Below are 23941 nucleotides of genomic sequence, written 5' to 3'. Positions count from 1 at the left end.
GTGCGGTTTTAACAGGAAGTTGAGAGTTAGGTAGACATCAAGATCAAAGGCATTACTCAAACGGTCCCACATAAGAGTTCCACCAGTATGGATGAGAACTACATGATTGTCTAGCATTCAAGATCAAATTGGCCGGAATTCTTAAAAAGAATCTTGATGTTGACAAATTTGTTTATTTAAAGGAGGAGCATGGGAATCAAAAGACTATGAGCAAGAATTGTCATTCATCTAAGCAAGCTGCTAAAACAGCTTTGTATCTTCTCTCTTTTGGTTGAATACAATTGTCATTCTTCGCAAAAAAGCAATTTAATAATGGTTGCAATATTTCTTTCTCTCCTTTTGATTACTGGATTCTCTGCTGCAATTGCTCAACAAGAAAATTCTATCATTACCCTCGACTCTTCCCTCTCTCCAAATGAAAATCCATATTGGTTATCAGATTCTGGCCAGTTTGCTTTTGGCTTCTACCAGATAGATGGTGGCTTTGCCATAGGCATCTGGTTCGAAAAGATTCGGCAAAAAACAGTCGTATGGACAGCTAACCGGGACAACCCGCCGCTTTCAAGAAATGTCACTTTGCGTCTGACAAATGACGGCAAATTGGTCTTGGAGCAAGAACAAGGCCAACAAACTGATCTAGCTAATGCTCTGCTCTCCGCTTCCTCAGCTTCCATGCTCGATACGGGAAACTTTGTCCTCTACAATTCAAACTCAACCATCATATGGCAGACTTTTGAGGCTCCAACGGACACTATTTTACCTGGTCAACCTCTGTTGGCAGGGAATGAGCTTGCCTCCAGCATCTCTGAGACAAATCATTCAACTGGAAACTTTCTACTGGCAATGCAGAGGGATGGGAACCTGGTGCAATACCCGTCATACAATCCACGTACGTCTCAGTATGCCTACTGGTCTACAAATACATTCACAGCTGGAGATAATGTGTCTCTAAATCTTGATCGTAATGGTCAGCTTTTCCTACGTAATTCTACCGGCTTCAATATAACAAATTTAAACAGCCAAAGAAACCCCTCTTACAATTATCGTTTGACATTGGATTTTGACGGAATATTGCGGTTATATTCTCATGGCTCGAGTCAAGATGATGAATGGTCAATTGAGTGGTCACCTTCAAGTAGTAATTGCGACGCTTTTGGTATCTGCGGCATAAATGCTTATTGTACTGTACAGGAACAGAAAGCTGTATGTACATGCCCTCCTGGTTTTGATTTCTTAGACCGAGGACGACATAATTTGGGCTGCATGAGAAATTCCAGCGCAATTGGTTGCCCGAGAAAGAATGGAGAAACAGTTGATATTCTTCAGGAATTGGAACGTGTTGAATGGGAAGACAACCCCTATTCTATCTTGTCATTGACCAAAACTAAGTGTAGAGAGAACTGCTTGGAAGACTGCGAATGTGAAGCCGCACTATTCAAAGATCAGGAGTGCAGAAAACAGAAATTTCCGCTACGATTCGGGAGAGAACGACAAGGTAAGTCTGGTACAACCATAATCAAGGTGAGATTTGGGAGTTCTAACACAACACAGGTACTAAGCAAGGTAAGAAAGAAACAACAGGGATTGGGCGTCTTATTTGGCAGTTTTGCACTTTTAGGTTTTGCACGTATTGTTCTAGCGGTTTTAGTTTTCGCGTTAATTGTGCTAGCTTTCTCCGCTTTTCTGATCTTGAGATACCGTCTATGGTCGTACAAAAAGGTTCCTTCTGAAGTTAATGAAGGATTGGTTGAGGATGTCTCTCTACGAGCATTTACTTACAGTCAACTCGAAGTTGCAACGAATGGCTTTGCTGAACAACTAGGTAGGGGCTCTTTTGGGACAGTTTTCAAGGGAGCCTTGTCAAATGGGCAGATGAAAATTGCTGTCAAAAGACTCGAAAAAGTTGTGACTGAAGGAGACGTAGAATTCAGGAACGAGATGAGGTCCATTGGAAGAACCCACCATAGAAACCTAGTCCGACTACTAGGTTACTGCCATGATGATTCGAATAGGCTTTTGGTTTACGAGTATATGAGCAATGGAACACTTTCTGACTACCTTTTCAATTCCCAAATAAAGCCAAACTGGGAAGAAAGAATTAAAATCTCTTTGAATATTGCAAGAGGGATCCTCTACTTACACGAGGAATGCGAAACTCACATCATCCACTGTGACCTCAACCCCAACAACATATTAATAGACGAGCATGGGTGTGCAAAAATTGCAGATTTTGGATTGGCAAAGCTATTGATGCCAGACCATTCCAGGACTCTAACCGGGATAAGAGGAACAAGAGGGTATGTTGCCCCTGAGTGGCACAAGAACTTGCCCATCACAGTAAAAGCAGATGTGTATAGTTTTGGAGTTGTGTTCTTAGTCATTATATGTTGTCGCAAGAGCATTGATGTCAATGCTCCCGAAGAAGAGGCTATTCTTGTTAACTGGGTCTGCGACTGTTTCAAGGCTAATGAAGTAAGCAAGCTGGTACCTGAAGAAGTTGATCAGCAAAGCTTGGAGAGGATGATTAGAATTGGGTTGTGGTGCATAGAAGAAGACCTAGCAGCTCGCCCTCCAATTAAGAAGGTGGTTCAGATGTTGGAAGGAACCATAGAGATACCCGAACCTCCAAGCGCACAATCTTCATTTCAGCATTAGTTCTTTATTACACATATGGGTGAAGTATTTCTTTTTCCTTTTTTCCCCATAAAATTCGATTTGTAATTGGGTTTAAAGAATTTCAAGTTGTTGTTGCTACCAAGCTAGTGCAGCCTTCCATGTTTATTATCGTTGTAAATTCCAGTGTGAATGCCCTCGTCATTCACTTCTTAATTTATGTGTTGGCTTTTTAATATGATGTTAAGTGCTACTTCTACTATTTTTCTCTATATATGTTACATGTACTTATACAAACATGATATAAAGTATATATCAAAAATATGAGAAAACGATGAAAATTCTCTCAAACTACCGCCTAATTTTCTATCACCCCCTCAAACTATAAACTTTGAAAATTATCCCCCAAACTATTAAGAAATCACAACATAACCCCGTATTTTAACGAATGGAATTAAAAAGCACAATACCCCCTACGTTAACAAGTAAAAACTATCGTCCATTATAGGGGAAAATAGGGGGGGAAAGCCATAAATTTTGTATCGATATCATCAGAATGCTATAATATTAACCCCACCAACCTAGTTGGTATGCAACCAAATGCAAATAAACAATGATATTTGGCCCATTTTGATTATAATTTTGACTAATTTACAATTTTTTTGCTCACGTGATTGGAATGCATTGTACACGCCATGAATACAGCCGTGCACGTGAACCTCGGTCTGCTCCATGAATCTTAAAGGGATAACGGAATTTTGAAGCAACTCATTGCATATGTGGGAATGGCTTGAACCACAGCTTTGATCAAGATTTCACAACATGCCTATGACAGAAACTTCCCTTTCCAGCCTTGTAACTTTGCCCATACCTTATTTTTAACATCCCGAAAAGTGTTTAGTTTTTATTTACCCACAAACGAGGGAAGTACAAGGTATCTATTATCAATCATGAGTTTGAATAGAATCAACTCCCCGAAGTTCCTTAAGGGCATTCCTTACTCCAACATCTACATTCTGACTAAACAATAACTTTATTTTCTCCTTATTCAATAATTACTGTGATGCAGCCCCATAAAGAGACAAAATATTCTGCAAATGCACATTTTCAGCCACTGAAACTCTACAAAAAATAATGCTATTTTCAGCAAAAAATAAATGACTAATTGATCAGCTTTTAATTTCGACTTCCAAGCGTAGAAGCTGTCAAAGTAATACAAGGGTAAATCCCAAGATCGAATTCACAGGGACAATGAGAATTAAGCAAACATTTCATTTTCGCAAGACCACATATTACCGTTTGGAGTGACACGAAAATTTAAAATAATCAGCAAAGAGAAATAAATTCCTAAACTTAACCACTTACAATATTAACACCTAAATGTGGATATTTACTAAGGGAGTGTAGAGTGAATTATGAGTGAAATTATCGGGACGTTCAAGCATAAGCAAAGCTGAAAATAAAAGAGAATCTATTTTTCTAAAATTGCTAAGATTAAAGGGATTTAAAGAAATCGTATGGAAGTTGACTTAAACTTGTAAGAAACAATTAAACAAACACTTGGGATGCAATTTTCACCCACTAATTTGATGATGGATTTACTTCTCTTTTTATTTTCTCTCGACCATTTTCTCATTCCTAGAAATCATAGTCGGATAATATAACAATGAACCACAATTTTATTTTAATAAAACTACTTGATAAATTATATAACAATCATAGAAAATGAAAGAAAATTATTAAAGTCATGTTACTTGTTCAAGTATCAATTGTGCCTTTACGTCTACAATTGATCTAAACCAAGAACAAAGAACTCTAATATTTTCTAAATGCACATTGAGATATAATCTACCAAGTTAATCATTAAAAGCACTAAATATTGAAGTCAATCCAATCCCAAATAGTCACGGGTTACTCATTGAATCCCAAGCTAAAAATCTAGCCTATCATCTCTAGATTAACAAAATGCTCAAGAAAATAAAAATCTAACATCATCATATACTGTTTCAAATGAAAATTACTGAATAAAAATATACTGCATCCCACAAATGTGCTGAAATTCAAAACCCAAAAACATACAAACTTGCAGAAAAATAAATGAACTGGAAAAATAAATTGAAGAGGAAGATGAACACTGTGCGAAAATAAAACTGAAGGAAGAAAAAAATGTGCGGAAGAAAAACTTGCGGAAAAACTCTAAAATCCCAAAACTGCCGGCGCACGAAATTCCCTTTTCTTTTTATACCCTCTGTTTTGCGTTTTATGCCTCCAGATCATGCGTTTCGTCTCTCTGCAGTGTGCACGCCTCAGCCTCTGTGTTTCACGTCCGCATCGTCCGCGTTTTGATCCGCCCCTGTGCTGCGCGTTTCTCTCGTGCGTTTCAGCTCCCGCATTTCAGCCCACGTTCGTGCAGTTCATCTCTCCGCAATGTGCACGTCTCAGCCCACCAGGCCTTGATGCTGCGCGTTTTGATCTGCCTGCAGTGCGCACGCAGCTCCTGCGTTTCACGTCCGCAGCCCAGCGTTTCGAGCTGTCCAATTTCGTGCGTTTTGACGTGCGGTCCAGGTTCGCGTTTCATCTCCATTTCCTGCGTTTTGCGTCTCGCCCAATCCGCGTTCCACTTCGTCCCTGCTGCTGTGCGTGAACTGGTCTTCGTGCGAGCTGCTTGCAGTGAAGCAGTTGCTGCTCGTCCAGCAGTGAGGTCCTGCGTTACAACTCTTTTTGAGTGTAAAATATCATAACTTTACATATAGTCAAGTACTAAAAATCAATACATAATTAAGTGCTTAATTCATTTTTTGTTAAATAATTCATTCACTTAAGCAGCTTTATCATGTAATTTTTACTACTTTATCACACCCCCCAACTAGCTTTTTGCTAGTCTCTAGCAAATAATGCGATGAAAATATTGTGGAATTCAAGAGTGAGCTACTAAACTCAAAAATCTCTACAAAAGATCAATCATATTGAAATCATGGGCATTAGAATATAGTCAAGTCAAATTTTAGCTCAACACAAAAGCTTATAAAATTCTCAAGAGCTCAAACAAGGGAAATGTACTTAAGCTGGAGATCTTTGAGTGCACCAAGTGTGTGAACAGATTTCCATTTGTTAGTTTCAAGATCTCTCACAATAGTTTCAACCTAGCAACTTTTTTCAAGAAAGACCAAAAGGTCTTCACTCCAATTCAAAACCATTACGTTGGCGGCTTTCACGCTATCACACTTTGAAAGACCCATTTTTTTTAACAGATCCCGGTGATAGGCAGCCTTTTCCAATGTACATGCACCATTTTTTTATTTTTTTATTTTTTTATTTTTTATTTTTGCATGATCTCTAGCTTGTCCCTTTTTTCATGTACTTTTGCAACCTTTTTTTTTTTTTTTTCATCACACTTTTCCTAAGCCATTAAGATATGGTTCATTGAAGTTCTTGCTAGTTGCTTAGAAGAAACCACTGATTGTCGTCAAACAAACCACAAAAAGTATCTGTTTGTGTCAATTAAGGTCATCAATCAATAGCTTTGAAGTAACTTTCCCAAGTTTGAGTTGCTAAGACATATCATAAGGTCAAGTGTCAAACTTAAAACTAACCAATGAGAATTAATGTAGCCCAAAACTGCAACTATCTAATCTTAAGTAGAGAAGTGTGAAAATAGTAGCTTGGTAGCAACAAAAAAATCAGACCCCACAATAATTAATCCTGAGAGACTAATGGTAGAAGGCTCTCCTTACCCCCCAACTAAAAATGAGCAGTGTCCTCAATGCAAATCATGAATACAACAAAGCATGAAAGAAAATAGGGCCGAAGGAAAATACCTGAGATGGTTGAAAGGATTGTGAACGTAAAAATGAAACCATAAAGGAATAAACAGTGCTGAACCTGAAAAGATATACTAAAGAAAAAGAAAAAGAAAGAAAGAACAAAACATAGAACTGAAACAAATAAAAGCAGAAAAATAAAAGGAAAAGAAAGAGAAGAAAAAATTAAAACAAAACAAGAATGAGCTAAGGACCATGAGAATAAGTGGGATCTTCTAAAAGAATGGAAGTATCTTCATGTGAAAGTTTTGCCAAAAAATGTTTAAGTCGTTGGCCATTAACTTTGAAAGTGTTTCCATTTTGAGGATTAGTAATCTCAACAGCTCCATATGGAAACACAGTCTTAACTACATAAGGCCCACTCCACCTCGATCTTAATTTGCCTGGAAATAGATGGAGGCGGGAATTGTAAAGTAAGACTTGCTCATTGAGCTCAAAACTCTTTCTTTGGATGTGCTTGTCATGTAATACCTTCATGCGTTCCTTTGACAATTTAGAATTGTCATATGCATCTCGCCTAAGCTCATCCAATTCTGAAATCTGAAACTTTCTCACAGAACCAGCATGGTCAATAGAAAAATTAAATTGTTTAACAGCCCAATATGCCTTATGTTCAAGCTCAACGGGAAGGTGACATGCCTTTCCATAGACCAAGCGATAAGGAGACATGTTAAGAGAGGTTTTAAAGGCTGTCCTATAAGCCCAAAGCGCATCAGTAAGCCTTAAAGACCAATCTTTTCTGTTGGGGTTGACTGTTTTTTCTAAGATGTGCTTAAGTTCCCTATTAGCTAATTCAGCTTGCCCATTCGTTTGCGGGTGATATGGAGTGGAAACTTTATGGTGTATACCATATTTTTTCATGAGGGCAGCAAATGGTTTGTTGCAAAAATGAGTTCCATTATCACTAATGATAGCTTTAGGCATGCCAAATCTAGCAAAAATGTTTTCTTTCAAAAACTTAAGCACAATCTTATGGTCATTTGTTTTACATGGAATGGCTTCAACCCATTTAGAAACATAATCAACAGCCACGAGGATATACAAATAACCAAAAGAAGATGGAAATGGCCCCATAAAATCAATCCCCCAACAATCAAAAATCTCAATGACCAAAATGGGTTGTAAAGGCATCATATTTCTCTTAGTGACTGTGCCTAGTTTTTGACATGGCTCACAAGTTTTGCAAAAATTATACACATCCTTAAACATATGTGGCCAATAAAACCCACTTTGTAAAATTTTTGCAACAGTTTTATTTGCAGAAAAATGCCCCCCACAAGCCTCATTATGACAAAAAGAAAGAACAGCTTGTATCTCATGATCAGGCACACATTTCCTTATGATTTGGTCAGAACAATATTTAAACAAGTAAGGATCGTCATAAAAGAATGACTTTACCTCATGCTTGAATTTCCGCATGTCTTGAGCACTCCAATGGGGTGGAGTTTGTCCTGTCACCAAAAAATTTACTATGTCAGCAAACCAAGGCAAATTTTCAACTGACATTAATTGTTCATCAGGAAAAGAGTCAAGGATAGGGTTAGTGTGATCCTTTTCAGCAAATGTAAGCCGAGACAAGTGGTCGGCAACTACGTTTTCAGCACCCTTCTTGTCTTTAATGATAAGGTCAAATTCTTGGAGAAGAAGAATCCATCGGATTAAACGTGGTTTAGCATCCTTCTTTGACAATAAGTACTTTAACGCTGCATGGTCAGTGAAAACAACCACAGGAGAACCAAGAATATAAGTTCGAAACTTGTCTAATGCAAAAACTACAGCAAGCAATTCTTTTTCTGTGGTAGAATAATTTCTTTGGGCTCCATTTAAAGTTTTACTTGCATAAGAAATGACATGTGGGAACTTATTTATACGCTGTCCAAGAACAGCTCCTATGGCTACATCACTAGCATCACACATTATCTCAAAAGGAATAGACCAAACAGGGGGCTGCATGATAGGAGCTGTGGTGAGCAAAATTTTCAGCTTATCAAAAGCATCTTGACAAGAAGAGGTCCATTCAAAAGCAACATCATGCATAAGTAACTCACACAAAGGCTTAGAGATAGAACTAAAATTTTGAATGAATCTCCTATAAAACCCAGCATGCCCAAGAAATGATCTGATTTCTTTTACTGTTTTGGGTATAGGAAGCTTGGAAATAAGTTCAATTTTAGCTTTATCAACTTCAATACCTCGTGATGAGACTATGTGACCCAGAACTATGCCTTGTTGAACCATGAAATGACACTTTTCCCAATTGAGAAGCAAATGCTTCTCTTCACACCTGGCTAAAACAGCTTGTAAATTAGTCAAACATGCATCAAAAGAACTGCCAAACACTGAAAAATCATCCATGAATATTTCCAAACAGTTTTCAATCATGTCACTGAAAATACTAAGCATACATCTTTGAAAAGTAGCAGGTGCATTACATAGTCCAAAAGGCATTCTTCTAAATGCAAAAGTGCCAAACGGGCAAGTAAAAGTTGTTTTCTCTTGATCTTCGGGTGCTATTTCTATTTGGTAAAAACCAGAATATCCATCAAGAAAGCAATAGAAATCATGACCCGCAACTTTTCTAGCACTTGATCAAGAAATGGCAAAGGGAAATGATCTTTCCTAGTGGCGGCATTCAACTTCCTATAATCTATACACATTCGCCAACCAGTAGAAATCCTAGTAGGAATCAGTTCATCTTTCTCATTTTTCACAATGGTAAGCCCAGATTTTTTTGGAATTACATGAATGGGACTTACCCACTTGCTGTCCGCAATAGGGTAGATGATTCCCACGTCAAGTAATTTTAAAATCTCTGTTTTTACCACCTTTTTCATGGTAGGATTTAATCTCCTTTGCATCTCCCTAGAAACTTTAGCATTTTCCTCTAAGTAAATCCTATGAGTGCACACAAGAGGATTTATACCTTTTATATCTGCTATTGTCCACCCAATGGCACCTTTGTGTTGCTTTAAGACTTCCATCAATTTGCCTTCTTGATCATGAGAGAGTTGGGCTGAAATCACCACTGGAAAGGTGCTGTCCGGTCCCAGAAATGCATATTTCAAGTCACTTGGCAATGGTTTCAGCTCAAGTGTGGGGATTTCATTTGCTGAAGGCTTCAAACTTTTTGTCAACGGCGGGAGTTGCTCAATCTTTGGCCTCCATTTAGTCTCCAATTTATTTTCTGCATTAAAAACATGAGAAACATCAATGGGGGTGTCATCATTGAGAAGTTCACAAAAATTTTCTAACTCAAACAGCAGGTTAGTGGGCTGGTATGCCAAATAAGTCTCCTCCTCAAGGATGCTTTCCAACAGATTCACTTCTTGTACATCTTCCAAGTCTTGAGGTTGCCTACAAATATTGAAAATATTTAGTTCAAGAGTCATGTTCCCAAAACTCAGCTTTAAAACACCACTCCTACAATTTATTAATGCATTTGAAGTAGCAAGAAAAGGTCTCCCAAGAATCACAGGTGCTTGAAAAGAAGATTTTGGTGTCAAGTGAACATCCAACACAACAAAATCAACGGGATAAAAGAATTTATCCACTTGAACCAAAACATCCTCAACAACTCCTCTTGGCATTTTAATAGACCTATCTGCTAGTTGTAAAATTATAGGAGTTGGTTTTAATTCACCCAAACCAAGTTGCTCATAAACATTATAAGGCAGCAAATTCACACTTGAACCTAGATCTAACAATGCTTGACCAATTTTTGAACTTCCTATAACACAAGCAATTGTTGGTGAACCGGGATCTTTATATTTTGGTGGGGTATTACTCTGAATTATGGCACTGACCTGCTCAGTAAGAAAAGCTTTCTTTTGCACATTTAATTTTCTTTTAACTGTACACAAATCTTTTAGAAACTTAGCATATGCAGGAATTTGTTGAATAGCATCCAACAAAGGGATATTAATCCTAACATTTTTGAATATTTCTAAAATTTCAGCTTGGTGTTTGTCTTTGTGCAGAGAAACCAATCTTTGAGGAAAAGGAGCAGGTACAGGACATGAAATATTTTCAGTTTCAGTTTCATTTTGTTCAAACTCACCATTTTCAGCCTCATTTAGTACAAGTTTAGAGACCTTACCAGCCTTGTCTGAACCTTGAGCTGGAATGTTCACCACCTTACCATTTCTCAAAGTAGTGACCGCCTTCACTTGCCTCACATTTGAGCTCTCAACTGCTCCTTGTGGTGGTTGACTTTGTGGATTTGGTTGAGGTTGTGCAGGAAGTTTTCCTTTCTCTTGAGAGTTCCAAGCCGTAGTCATCTTTGTGAGTGTGCTCCGAATGTCATTTATCGCTTGAGAGTTTTGATTGTTGATTGTTGCTTGACCCTGCATAAACTGCTGCAAGGTGTTTGACAATTGATGCATCGTCTCCTCAAGACCCTTCTTTTGCATTGGAGGTGCTTGAATTGTGAGTTGAGAGGGTCCTGGAGCCAAGGCTGCTGGAGCTAATTGCTGGTCATTCCTCCACCCAAAATTTGGGTGGTTTCTCCATCCTGGATTATAAGAATTAGAATAAGGACCAGAATATGGTTTTTGTATCATATTTACAGCATTAGATTGGTCCAACAATACCTCTTTGAATGCGGGGATCGTGGGACACTCATTAGTTGCATGCCCATGATCCTCACATATGCCACACTTCTCTAAATTTTTATGGACAGCATGCACTTCATTTACCTTTTTCAATTCCATAGCTTCCATTTTTCTAGACAACAAGGTTAACTTAGCACGCAAATCATCATCTTCTTTTAAAGTGTATTTTCCATGACCAGACTCAATTTGCCTAGACCTATCATGCACATCAGTTGTGTCCCAAGATTGAGCATTTTCAGCAAGGTAATCAAAATATTCAAATGCTTCCTCAGGCTCTTTGTCAAAAAATTCTCCATTACACATGGTTTGTACAAATTGGCGCATTTTAGGTGTCAAACTTTCATAAAAAAAACTTATCAAACGCCAATTTTCATAACCATGATGAGGACAAGCATTTAAAAGATCTTTGAACCTTTCCCAACTTTGATAAAAAGTTTCAGAATCTTTTTGGGCAAAGTTCATGATTTGTCTTTTAAGTGCATTTGTCCTATGTATTGGAAAAAATTTCTTCAAAAATTCAGTTTGCATTTCCTGCCATGTGCCTATAGATCTAGGTCTTAATGCATTTAACCATGTTTTAGCCTTATCTTTCAAGGAAAATGGAAACAACTTTAGTCTAATAACCTCCTCAGTGCATGTTGGATCCATGAATGTAGAACAAACCTCTTCAAATTCTTTGATATGAAGGTACGGATTCTCGGAATCCATGCCATGAAAATGTGGAATTAATGGAATCATTCCAGGTTTGAAATTAAAGACATTTGCATTCAAAGGTAGGATTATGCATGAGGGGGTACTAGTTCTGACGGGTTGTAAATAATCTCTAAGTGTCCTATTCTGATTCATTACTTCCCGATCATGATTCTCATTTTCAGCCATGGTACTATTAGTGTCAGAAGATGACTCAAAAGAAAGTGATGCTGAGGTAAAATATGCTTGTGATTCTGTCCTAACCAACCGAGAAGTTTGGTCCCTAGTCCAACCAGTCATACAAACAAGAACAGAAAATAAAATAATATGCAAGACAAACAACAACAAAACAAAGAAAAAACAAAATAAAAATAAAATAAAGAAAAAAAATAAATTAAGAAAAATGTCACCCAAGTTGTGAAGAGGTTCACAACGCCACAAACGTCTTCTCAACAATATGAGAATGCTTTGCTAAACACCAATTGTCCCCGGCAACGGCGCCAAAAACTTGATCAGCTTTTAATTTCGACTTCCAAGCATAGAAGCTGTCAAAGTAATACAAGGGTAAATCTCAAGATCGAATTCACAGGGACAATGAGAATTAAGCAAACATTTCATTTTCGCAAGACCACATATTACCGTTTGGAGTGACACGAAAATTTAAAATAATCAGCAAAGAGAAATAAATTCCTAAACTTAACCACTTACAATATTAACACCTAAATGTGGATATTTACTAAGGGAGTGTAGAGTGAATTATGAGTGAAATTATCGGGACGTTCAAGCATAAGCAAAGCTGAAAATAAAAGAGAATCTATTTTTCTAAAATTGCTAAGATTAAAGGGATTTAAAGAAATCGTATGGAAGTTGACTTAAACTTGTAAGAAACAATTAAACAAACACTTGGGATGCAATTTTCACCCACTAATTTGATGATGGATTTACTTCTCTTTTTATTTTCTCTCGACCATTTTCTCATTCCTAGAAATCATAGTCGGATAATATAACAATGAACCACAATTTTATTTTAATAAAACTACTTGATAAATTATATAACAATCATAGAAAATGAAAGAAAATTATTAAAGTCATGTTACTTGTTCAAGTATCAATTGTGCCTTTACGTCTACAATTGATCTAAACCAAGAACAAAGAACTCTAATATTTTCTAAATGCACATTGAGATATAATCTACCAAGTTAATCATTAAAAGCACTAAATATTGAAGTCAATCCAATCCCAAATAGTCACGGGTTACTCACTGAATCCCAAGCTAAAAATCTAGCCTATCATCTCTAGATTAACAAAATGCTCAAGAAAATAAAAATCTAACATCATCATATACTGTTTCAAATGAAAATTACTGAATAAAAATATACTGCATCCCACAAATGTGCTGAAATTCAAAACCCAAAAACATACAAACTTGCAGAAAAATAAATGAACTGGAAAAATAAATTGAAGAGGAAGATGAACACTGTGCGAAAATAAAACTGAAGGAAGAAAAAAATGTGCGGAAGAAAAACTTGCGGAAAAACTCTAAAATCCCAAAACTGCCGGCGCACGAAATTCCCTTTTCTTTTTATACCCTATGTTTTGCGTTTTATGCCTCCAGATCATGCGTTTCGTCTCTCTGCAGTGTGCACGCCTCAGCCTCTGCGTTTCACGTCCGCATCGTCCGCGTTTTGATCCGCCCCTGTGTTGCGCGTTTCTCTCGTGCGTTTCAGCTCCCGCATTTCAGCCCACGTTCGTGCAGTTCATCTCTCCGCAATGTGCACGTCTCAGCCCACCAGGCCTTGATGCTGCGCGTTTTGATCTGCCTGCAGTGCGCACGCAGCTCCTGCGTTTCACGTCCGCAGCCCAGCGTTTCGAGCTGTCCAATTTCGTGCGTTTTGACGTGCGGTCCAGGTTCGCGTTTCATCTCCATTTCCTGCATTTTGCGTCTCGCCCAATCCGCGTTCCACTTCGTCCCTGCTGCTGTGCGTGAACTGGTCTTCGTGCGAGCTGCTTGCAGTGAAGCAGTTGTTGCTCGTCCAGCAGTGAGGTCCTGCGTTACAACTCTTTTTGAGTGTAAAATATCATAACTTTACATAGAGTCAAGTACTAAAAATCAATACATAATTAAGTGCTTAATTCATTTTTTGTTAAATAATTCATTCACTTAAGCAGTTTTATCATGTAATTTTTACTACTTTATCACTAATCTATGGAGCTCTACTGCAAACACGAACTCCTCTCATCAAATGACTTGATTTAGCCTGCTGCAACATTGATGACAAAGTCTCAGCACATATAACAAATAAGTATGGAGAAAGTGGACAGTCTTGTTGTAAACCACGAGTCGGAATAATTAAATATGAAGGAATTCCATTAATAAGAACCTTATAAGAGGCAGTAGAGATACACATCATAAGCAACCGAATAAAAGCAGGAGCAAATTGCATCTTAGACAAAATAATTTCTAAAAATACCCATTCCACCCGATCATAAGCTTTACTCATATCTAGTTTAATCGACATACAACCAGTTCTTCCCCTTTTTCTTCTCTGTATTGCATCCACTATCTCATAAGCCACCAAAACATTGTCCGTAATAAGAGGACTCGGGATAAAAGTACATTGAGATGATGAAATAACATAAGGCAAAATTAGCTTCAAACGGTTGGCTAGAACCTTAGCAATGATCTTATAAATCACATTACATAAACTAATGAGCCTCTAATCCTCAATATCCACAGGCTATCTTTTCTTAGGAATGAACACAATATGGGTTAAATTCAAATCAGTAGGCATAGTACCCGAGTTTAAGACTTGTAGCACCGTTTCAATTACTTTCTCACCCACCACATCTCAATATTTCTGAAAAAATAATGGCGGCATTCCATCCGGACCCGGTGCTTTTTGAGCTTGCATTTGAAATAATGCACTTCTAATCTCAATATCATTGAAAGGCCTAGTTAGATCAGCATTCATAGATTCCAATACATATTGCTACACAAAACTCAGAACAACATCAGCATAAGTGGGATTATTGGACTTAAATAATTCAGCAAAGTAATGAGTGACCAGAGGAAACAAATTATAGTCTTCATATAATCTGCCAGCATCATCTTTAAGACTATTTATCAAGTTTCTTCTACGACGCTGAGAGGCTTTAAAGTGGAAGAACTTCATATTCTAGTCTCCAGCTCCCAACCAATGCACTTTAGACCTCTGCCTCCACATCAGCTCCTCATTTTCGAGCAAAAAAATAATTTCACTTTACAGATAGCTTGGTGAGAATGTGTGGGAGAGGCTTGAAGTAATGAAAATTCCCTACGCTTAGCATCCAAGTCTCTCTGTATATTTCCAAAATGGCGACAACTCCAAAATCTTAAACCAAATCTACATTGTTTCAATGTCTCAACTAGAGGTGCTGTTTTATATAAATCCCAAGTATCCTCAATTGTTGTCTCACATCCCCTTGTGCCTACCCACATAGCCTCAAATTTAAAAAAATGTGCAGGATTAGACACATAACAGCCCATATCCATAGTATTCAAAAGCAAACAACTATGGTCAGATATAGACGTAGGAATATTTCTGATTTTACAACGGGGATATTGTTCCAGCCAATCAATAGTACTTGTAAAACAATCCAACCTTTCTTGTATTAAGTCTTCCCCTTCCCTCAAATTGCTCCATGTGAAATTTGAACCCATTGAATCAATACTTTTCAATTGACAATAATCTGTGTACACCTAAAATCATGCATCTGCTTATAAGGCCTAACCCCTTCCACCCAACTTCTCAGATTGAAAAATAATTTCATTAAAATCACCAAAAGCCAACCACAGCTCATTCGATTGATTTTTCAGATGGTGCAATAAGTCCCAACTGTCATGTCTAAGATGAGTTACAGGTTGACCATAAATGGCTAATAATCTCCAAGTACTAGAATTAACAGGATTCGAAACACATACATCAAAGTGAAATTTAGAATATGAATGTAAAACAAGTTTACCTCACTTCACCAAAAGAGACCGAGCCCACCACTTTGTCCATTGCTAACCACAGCAAGAAAGCAAGAGAACCCCAACAGAAACTTGAGTCTTTCCATACATCGAACATCAGTGAGTCTCCATAATGAAGACTACTTCGAGATCTTCCCACTGAATTAAATCTCGGAGTACACGAACTTCCCGGGGGTTCTCAAGCACTGTTTTAAACACCGTACTGGCCGGTATTTGCCATACCAGCCACTGGTCTAGTACAGGTATTTCCTTCATTTCGTACCAGTCCAAATACTGGTCGTACCGGCCTATATTTTAGCCCGTACTGGCCGATATTTCAACCTTTAATTTTTTTTTTCATTTTTTCAAATTACAAACTCATTTTTTTGCTCTCAATTCAAACTAGACTATTTATAATTTATATATATGTATTTATATACAATTTATTCATATATAGACTATTATTTTAGAATATAATTTATATATTTATATATATAATTTATTCATATATCGACTATTCCGAAACGATACCGGTATCGAAATATTTCATTCCAATTTCTTGACCGATACGGCATCCGGTACGGTATTCAAAACATTATTCCCAAACCCTCGGGAGTTCCAGCGCATTATTCACATGGCGTCCAGCGAGGCTAGGGCTCAGCCTCCGCCGATGTAATTGGAACCTCCACCATAACTTCCTCATCAATACACTTCAATTTCTTAATAGGACTCAAAGTAACTGAAGTTAGTGAGAAGGACTCACCATGGCTGTGATGTCGTTTGGATGGAACCACCGGTACTTGCCATGAAGCCCCTTGCTGAACCCGTTCGCCTAGCGGCACTACTTTCCCTTTCCCCCTTCGCGATTTAGGCTTAACGCAAAAATGTGATTCTGCTAGGGCTTCATATGGTAACACTGGGTCGGGCTCCAAACAAGGCCCACTTGAACATGATTTAAGCCCTGAACATTTCTCCATTAAATCAGTTATCAACAATGATTTTGAGACATCTTGTAACTGTTTCCCTCCAAAAACCGCTAGTGATGGAGGAATTGAGGAATTCAAGCCCACCAAGGACTTCGCCGGAGACAGAGTACCATCATGATTAGCAAGCATCGCTTCACCAGACAAAGATCCTTCAGTCATACTCTGTTTAAATTCACCTCTAGGTCTACTACGAATTAATGCCCCTCCAACCTGTAACCTAGGGCCATAGGGAAATCCTTCAATTTTAGACTTCTCCTTGTTTTTGTTCCACAGCAAACAATCTTGATCACCATGCCCAAGTAAACCACAGCAGTAGCAAAACTGTGGTAACCTCTCATATTTAAAATGAATCCACACATAATCTTGGCTTTCCATAGAAACTCTCTTACCGCGCGATAATGGCTGATTAATATCCAAGGAGATCCTTACCCGTACAAATTCTCCCTACCCTGGCTGAGACTAAGTCGATATCCTCAACTGGACCCAAAGTCTCCGCAATCTTCCTTACTGCTCTAGCATTCATCCCATCCATTGGAAGATCATAGAATTGTACCCAGAAAGAAGCCATGGACAGAGGAATCTTTTAGATTTGTAATGAACCATTATACTCTGCCAATACCACCAAACTGTTACTGAACATCCATGGACCATTATTCATAATATGCTCCTTTTCTCCCTGTTTTGCAAAAGCAGCCAAAAATAAATTATCACCCATATCATAAATTTTGAACCTATTAGAGGGACGCCATAAATTCTGCATCATTGTCTTGAAGGCCTCTTTATTGTAAAACTTCATAGTCAGAAGTTTGAAGAGGAAACATTGATCCGTTGCAAAATTTTTGTTCGAGTCCCAACGATCAGATAAATTAACCGTTGTTTTCTCATGTTCAGATAAAGACAATTCCTTCAACTTCTCATAAATATATTCCACCATTGAGATGAAAAATCGATGACCAAGCAACAAACAATTGTAAATCACGAATTGAAACTCAAATCCAAGCACTTCAATTATAAGAGACTCTCATTAAGAGAGAAAGACACTCTCATGCACAAAGACAAGAAACAACTAAAATCAAGATAAAAAGCAGTTACACGAAATCGCCCTAAACTGTCGGAGCATACTTCTTGAAGGGTGATAATGATCTCTCTTTATATAAAAGAATCTTGATGTTGACTAATTTGTTTATTTAACTGAGGAGTTGGGAATCAAAAGACTATGAGCAAGAATTGTCATTCATCTAAGCTAGCTGCTGAAACAACTTTGTATCTTCTCTCTTTTGGTTGAATAGAATTGTCATTCATCTCAAAAAAGCAATTTAATAATGGTTGCAATATTTCTCTCTCTCCTTTTGATTACTGGATTCTCTGCTGCAATCGCTCAACAAAGAAATTCAATCATTAGCCTCGGCTCTTCCCTCTCTCCAAATACCAAACCATATTGGTTATCAGGTTTTGGCCAGTTTGCTTTTGGCTTCTACCAGATAGATGGTGGCTTTGCCATAGGCATCTGGTTGCAAAAGATTCGGCAAAAAATAGTCGTATGGACAGCTAACCGAGACAACCCGCCGCTTTCAAGAAATGTCACATTGCTTCTGATAAATGATGGTAGATTATTCTTGTAGGATGATCAAGGCCAACTAATGCTCAACAGTCCGCTTCCTCTAGTTCCATGCACTAGGGTTGGGCGGCCCCCTAGCAATAAGGATACAAAAGCAAAGTTCTAAATAACATCAATCTAAATATTAAAAAGTTAAAACACATATTTATAAAACTCAATAAGACTTTTAAATTCTCAATCTAACAATTAAAATAAATAATCATTGATCTTCATCACGAAAATGAAAGTGAGGATTTGATTTTCAATCTTTGAGAAAAAAGAATTAAAAACAGTTAAAAAAATAATCTTTAATGCGAGAATTAGGCTTAGTTTGAATCTTTAACTCTTCTCAATTCATCTCAACTCATCATTACAATTTTTTCAAATTTTAATACAAAATATAATAAATAATTTAAATTTTTTAAATTCTAAAATAATAATAATATTAAAAAATAATATTTTAATAATATTTTATCATCTCAACTCAACTCAACTTAACTCACTTCAACATCTAAACACATTTAAAAATTATGAAAATATACTCAAAATATAAAAATATGAAATTTCGATCCGTACATTAAAAGCTGCTATGTACTGATCAAAATGTACCGAAATGACCGATATTTAATATATTTCTCCGTACGTAAATACAATACCGGGTGGTTCCCAGCACGATTTCAAAACCTTGTGCAAAAGAGTTTGAAAGTTGCGCGTTTTCAAGAGAAGACTTTGACCAAAAATTAATGGTCATGCGTAAAGAAGGTCAGTACTAGTAGGCCCATCCATCTGTGTTATTTTGTAGAAAAGTCATGCGTCTGAGTTGGAGCCTTCAACTTTAAGAACTGAATATTTCACGTGTAAACGTGGAAAAAAAACTGTGGTAATCGATAAATAAATTGTGAATTGACATATAAGATAATTTATAAATAATAATAAAATTTATAAGTTAAAATTTATAAATAATAATAAATAATAGTGAGATAAGTTCAGATAATAGATGATCTCCCAACAAACCGGCTCAAAGAGTTATAGTGGAAATAAGAAGATGAAGGGTTTCAAAAATGAGTTCATTAAAATTAAGTAGAAAACAAGAAGATGCATGATTCAATTTTTAAGAGAAAAAAAAAAAAGAGGAAGACGACTTTATTGTTTTTAAGAAAATGATGGTAAGAAAAAAAAAGAAAGAATATCGCAATCTTTCATTATCATCCGCAATAAAGTACTCAAACAAATTATGTGGTCACAAGAACACAGAGTTGAATTACTTATTTTTTAGAGAAGTCAGGAAGTATTTTACTGGTGCAAATATTTTTATTTATTTATTTTTTGTACGACTTCATGCGGGACCGTACCCAAGCTTCGTGCCATCTAAATTATTGTACGTAGTCCTTATTATATTTCCACTATTCTGGATGAAAACTACGTTATTGTCCTGAATGCTTGTAAAGAATCTTAACGTACGTTGACTAATTTATTTACTCAAACTACTGATCAATCAGGAGTTGCAAGGAATCAAAAGACTAGCTATGAGCTAGAAGACTCGTTCTCTGCAACAAGATTTCCATTTTCTTATCCGTTTGTTTCGCAGCTCATTCAATTTCTAGTTTCTACATCTAAGCTAGCTGCTGAAACAGCATTGTATCTTCTCTCTCGGCTCTTCCCTCTCTCCAATTACCAAACCATATTGGTTATCAGGTTCTGGCCAGTTTGCTTTTGGCTTCTACCAGATAGATGGTGGCTTTGCCATAGGCATCTGGTTGCAAAAGATTCGGCAAAAAACAGTAGTATGGACAGCTACCCGGGACAATCCGCCACTATCAAAAAATGTCACATTGCTTCTGACAAATGATGGCAGGCTTGTCTTGGAACAAGAACAAGGCTAACAGGCTGCTCTAACTAATGCTCCATTCTCCGCTTCCTCTACCTCCATGCTCGATACTGGAAACTTTGTCCTTTACAATTCAAACCCAACCATCATGTGGCAGACTTTTGATGCTCCAACAGACACTATTTTACCCGGTCAACCTCTGTTGGTAGGGAATGAGCTTGCCTCCAGCATCTCGGAGACAAATCATTCAACTGGAAATTTTCGACTGGCAATGCAGGGAGATGGGAACCTGGTGCAATACCCGTCATACATTCCACATAAGTCTCAATATGCCTACTGGTCTACATATACATTCACAGTTGGAGATAATGTGTCCCAGAATCTTGGTCGTAATGGTCAGCTTTTCCTACGTAATTATACTGGCTTCAATATAAAGAATTTATACAGCCAAAGAAACCCCTCTTACAATTATCGTCTGACATTGGATTTTGCCGGAATATTGCGGTTATATTCTCTTGGCTTGAGTCAAGATGATTATTGGTCAATTGAGTGGTCACCTACAAGCGATAATTGTGATCCTACTGGTATCTGCGGCATAAATGCTTATTGTACTGTACCGGAACGGAAAGCTGTATGTACATGCCCTCTTGGTTTTGATTTCTTAGACGGAGGACAACCTAATTTGGGCTGCAAGAGAAATTCCAGCACAGATGGTTGCACGAGCAAGAATGGAGAAACGGTTGATATTCTTCAGGAATTGGAACGTGTTGAATGGGAAGACAACCCCTATTCTATCTTGTCATTGACCAGAACCGAGTGTAGAGAGAACTGCTTGAAAGACTGCGAATGTGAAGCATCACTATTCAAAGAAAAGGAGTGCAGAAAACAGAAGTTTCTGCTAAGATTCGGGAGAGAACGACAAGGTAATTCTGGTACAACCATAATCAAGGTGAGATTTGGGAGTTCTAACACAACACAGGTAAGCAAGGGAAGAAAGAAACAACAGGGAATGGGCGTCTTATTTAGCGGTATTGCACTTTTAGTTTTCGCGTTAATTGTGCTAGCTTTTTCTGCTTTTCTGATCTTGAGATACCGTCTATGGTCATACAAAAAGGTTCCTTACGAAGTTAATGAAGGATTGGTTGAGGATGTCTCTCTACGAGTATTTACTTACAGTCAACTCGAAGTTGCAACGAATGGCTTTGTCGAACTACTGGGTAGGGGCTCTTTTGGGACAGTTTTCAAGGGAGTCTTGTCAAATGGGCAGATGAAATTGCTGTCAAAAGACTTGAAAAAGTTGTGGGTGAAGGAGATGTTGAATTCAGGAACGAGATGAGTTCCATTGGAAGAACCCACCATAGAAACCTAGTCTGACTACTAGGTTACTGCCATGATGATTCGAATAGCCTTTTGGTTTACGAGTATATGAGCAATGGAACACTTTCTGACTACCTTTTCAAATCCCAAATAAAGCCAAACTGGGAAGAAAGAATTAAAATCTCTTTGAATATTGCAAGAGGGATCCTCTACTTACACGAGGAATGCGAAACTCACATCATCCACTGTGACCTCAACCCCAACAACATATTAATAGACGAGCATGGGTGTGCAAAAATTGCAGATTTTGGATTGGCAAAGCTATTGATGCCAGACCACTCCAGGACTCTAACCGGGATAAGAGGAACAAGAGGGTATGATGCCCCTGAGTGGCACAAGAACTTGCCCATCACAATAAAAGCAGATGTGTATAGTTTTGGAGTTGTGTTCTTAGTCATTATATGTTGTCGCAAGAGCATTGATGTCAATACTCCCGAAAAAGAGGCTATTCTTGTTAACTGGGTCTGCGACTGTTTCAAGGCTAATGAAGTAAGCAAGCTGGTTCCTGAAGAAGTTGATCAGCAAAGCTTGGAGAGGATGATTAGAATTGGGTTGTGGTGCATAGAAGAAGACCCAGCAGCTCGCCCTCCAATTAAGAAGGTGGTTCAGATGTTGGAAGGAACCGTAGAGATACCCGAACCTCCAAGCGCACAATCTTCATTTCAGCAATATTAGTTCTTTATTACACATATGGGTGAAGTATTTCTTTTTCCTTTTTTCCCCATAAAATTCGATTTGTAATTGGGTTTAAAGAATTTCAAGTTGTTGTTGCTACCAAGCTAGTGCAGCCTTCCATGTTTATCATCGTTGTAAATTCTAGTGTGAATGCCCTCGTCATTCACTTCTTAATTTATGTGTTGGCTTTTTAATATGATGTTAAGTGCTACTTCTACTATTTTTCTCTATATATGTTACATGTACTTATACAAACATGATATAAAGTATTTATCAAAAATATGAGAAAACGATGACAATTCTCTCAAACTACCGCCTAATTTTCTATCACCCCCCCAAACTATCAACTTTGAAAATTATCCCCCAAACTATTAAGAAATCACAACATAACCCCATATTTTAACGAATGGAATTAAAAAGCACAATACCCCCTACGTTAACAAGTAAAAACTATCGTCCATTATAGGGGAAAATAGGGGGGGAAAAGCCATAAATTTTGTATCGAAATCATCAGAATGCTATAATATTAACCCCACCAACCTGGTTGGTATGCAACCAAATGCAAATAAACAATGATATTTGGCCCATTTTGATTATAATTTTGACTAATTTACAATTTTTTTGCTCGCGTGATTGGAATGCATTGTATACGCCATGAATACAGCCGTGCACGTGAACCTCGGTCTGCTCCATGAATCTTAAAGGGATAAAAAAATTAAGGGAAGTGATAAAATATTGAGGTAATTAGTAGTTCTAAGATAAAATGATCGAGGCCTAGCCATTAGAAAAAGTAGGAAGAGAAGGAAAAAACATCTATTGAAGTTGAAGAAAGGTGGAACATAAAACTGACAAGATGTCAACAACTTCCAAGTGACCTAGTAAAAAAATAGGATTTTTCTACATAGAAGCATCATCTCCTGGGGCTTCATCAACCAGGCGATATTGGCTTTTTTATCATCTTATTGTAGGGAAAATGGTGTTCTTTTAATCTTCATTGCACTTAGAGTTACGCGAGACAGTAACATTAATAAGGTAACGAGATTAAGAAGGTAAGAACCCTAATACTTGTACAAGCAGCAAATGAAGTCCTGAAAATTATTTTCAGTCCAAGCAACTCTGAAGACAAGATTATCTGGGCTCGTGAGGCACATGGACAGTTTACTGTCAGAAGTTCTTCTCGAGTGTTCAAAGAGGCTAAGGAAAACAAGATGGAGGGTGAGTGCTCGAGGAATATGGCTCTACATAAACTATGGAAAGACTTAATGGAACATGAAACTGCCAAACAAAATCAAGATTTTTGCCTGGAAAGCCTGCAAAGAAAGTTTACCAACAAAGCACAATTTGATGAAGAAATAGGTGATAGATGAAGACTTATGTCTGTTTTGCAAAACTGAAGTTGAGGATGTGGCTCATGCCCTACTGCCTTTCATTAAGAGAGGCATGGGAACGATATCTTCCTATTGTTCTCTCAACAGGTTTACCAACACAATATGGAGATATTGCTGGTTACTTAAGTGGATTAAATCAAAAGGATAAGATAGACTTGTTCTTCTTGATTTCATGGAGCTGCTGGTACAGGCACAACTTAGCTACTTTTGAAGATAAGTGCATCTTGTTGCGCAAGCTATTAGTCATGCCATGCCAGTATAGAAGGCCTACAAGTAAACAAGAGGTCAACCCCTCAAAGTGGTGAGGCACCATTGCAAATGGGAGTACCCTCCTCCTGGAGTGTTCAAATTGAATGAAAATGGGG

General features: G+C 37.6%; 1 protein-coding gene, 1 non-coding gene and 2 pseudogenes across 2 annotated transcripts; 3 read left to right on the top strand and 1 right to left on the bottom strand.

Moving 5' to 3' along the window:
• The first annotated feature begins 312 nt into the window (after window positions 1-312).
• LOC108984957 (G-type lectin S-receptor-like serine/threonine-protein kinase LECRK3) lies at window positions 313-2764 on the top strand. The gene has a single exon (XM_018957069.2). It carries the CDS (start codon window positions 313-315, stop codon window positions 2653-2655), a length of 2343 nt encoding a protein of 780 aa, XP_018812614.1. The 3' UTR covers window positions 2656-2764.
• Window positions 2765-4993: 2229 nt separating this feature from the next.
• Window positions 4994-11407, bottom strand: LOC118348754 (annotated as a pseudogene).
• Window positions 11408-11417: 10 nt separating this feature from the next.
• On the top strand, window positions 11418-11524 carry LOC118348823. Its single transcript, XR_004801830.1, has one exon. It is a non-coding gene; the product is annotated as a small nucleolar RNA R71 (small nucleolar RNA).
• Window positions 11525-18033: 6509 nt separating this feature from the next.
• LOC108994612 lies at window positions 18034-22188 on the top strand (annotated as a pseudogene).
• The last annotated feature ends 1753 nt before the right edge of the window (window positions 22189-23941 follow it).

Source organism: Juglans regia, chromosome 6 (genome assembly GCF_001411555.2).
Source record: "Juglans regia cultivar Chandler chromosome 6, Walnut 2.0, whole genome shotgun sequence".
Classification (NCBI taxonomy): Eukaryota; Viridiplantae; Streptophyta; class Magnoliopsida; order Fagales; family Juglandaceae; genus Juglans; species Juglans regia.
The sequence above is the reverse complement of the archived record's forward strand: the minus strand, read 5'-3'. Positions and strand labels throughout refer to the sequence as shown.